Source organism: Etheostoma spectabile, chromosome 2 (assembly GCF_008692095.1).
Source record: "Etheostoma spectabile isolate EspeVRDwgs_2016 chromosome 2, UIUC_Espe_1.0, whole genome shotgun sequence".
In the NCBI taxonomy this organism is placed as follows: domain Eukaryota; kingdom Metazoa; phylum Chordata; class Actinopteri; order Perciformes; family Percidae; genus Etheostoma; species Etheostoma spectabile.
Window position 1 is genome coordinate 6242153 of NC_045734.1, and position 1155 is coordinate 6243307.

Below are 1155 nucleotides of genomic sequence, written 5' to 3' on the forward strand. Positions count from 1 at the left end.
GGGATGAATAAAGTATAATCTAATCTAATCGGTCAGTCCCCAGCTTGCAACCAGACTTCTGGCCCACAAGATCCAGTCTCCTCAAGAGTGGGAGGCTATGCAAGCGCTTATGGTAAGCTAACGAGTGTGAAGGTCTGTGGAACGCCACATTAGAAGCCACTTTTTTTTACAGTGAATACATTTTTTGTGAAGGCTTGTCTGTACAAAGATAAAACAAACAAATTAAACTATTCCCAGGTTCTTGAGACGTGCATGAAGAACTGTGGAAAGCGATTTCACACTGAAGTGGGAAAGTTTCGCTTTCTCAACGAGCTCATCAAAGTGGTGTCACCCAAGGTAATAATCCTTGTCTTTTATGCTCTTATGGCCAGTATGGCTGCAATTGTACATCCGTGGGAATTATTTTGTGTAACCAGTGAAAAGCAGCTTTTATGTGCCTATAGAAAACATAATGGGAATAGGTAAAGAAAACAGTACAGTGGGCCAGCTGTCAGTGTTAAAAGATATTACTCAACTCCCTTTTTCTTCCAACAATTGAATGAATCCCCTCTACTCCGCAGTATCTTGGTACCCGGGCTCCAGAGCCAGTGAAGAAGAAAGTGTTAGAAATAATGTACAGCTGGACAGTGAGGCTGCCCGATGAGACCAAGATAGCGGACGCCTATCAGATGCTGAAAAAACAGGGTGAGCTCACCAGAACAAAAAGAGAACATGACAATCCATCAAGATAAAGGACACGTTTCTTTAAATTGACATTCCTCATTCTCTTCTTCCGGATACATGGATTATTGTTCCATACATTTTCCTTACAGTACAATGGTTTATGAATGGGCTTTTTATTTTTCATATTTCACAGATAATGTGCTTTTTGGTTCCCGATATTTTCCTTACAAATAGTGTGTTGTACAAGGCAGTGTCAGTTCTCCTTTTTATGGTCATGAGCCACAAGCATGGGGCTAATGTCCTTAGTCATGCTCAGTTGAATCTAGTGTGATCTTAAAAATGCTGTTTCCACTAAAGTTTCCCTAAGCTACTGGAGTATAATAAATACCAATGTAGGGTTGTGTATGAACCATATTTTTAGCCAGTTTCTAGTCCATTTTGACCGAATACATCTGACTCGCTTGTTATAATGTGCTGCTTAGATTTATCTAA

General features: G+C 40.1%; 1 protein-coding gene across 3 annotated transcripts in view; it reads left to right on the forward strand.

Moving 5' to 3' along the window:
- Positions 1-1155, forward strand: part of LOC116705173 (ADP-ribosylation factor-binding protein GGA1) — a 9138-nt gene that overhangs the window by 1384 nt on the left and 6599 nt on the right. For all 3 annotated transcript variants that reach the window (XM_032541111.1, XM_032541117.1, XM_032541124.1), the window contains exons 3-5: positions 37-112; positions 238-336; positions 561-684. In XM_032541111.1, the coding sequence (XP_032397002.1) occupies positions 37-112; positions 238-336; positions 561-684 (299 nt within the window). The remainder of the gene's footprint in view (positions 1-36; positions 113-237; positions 337-560; positions 685-1155) is intronic.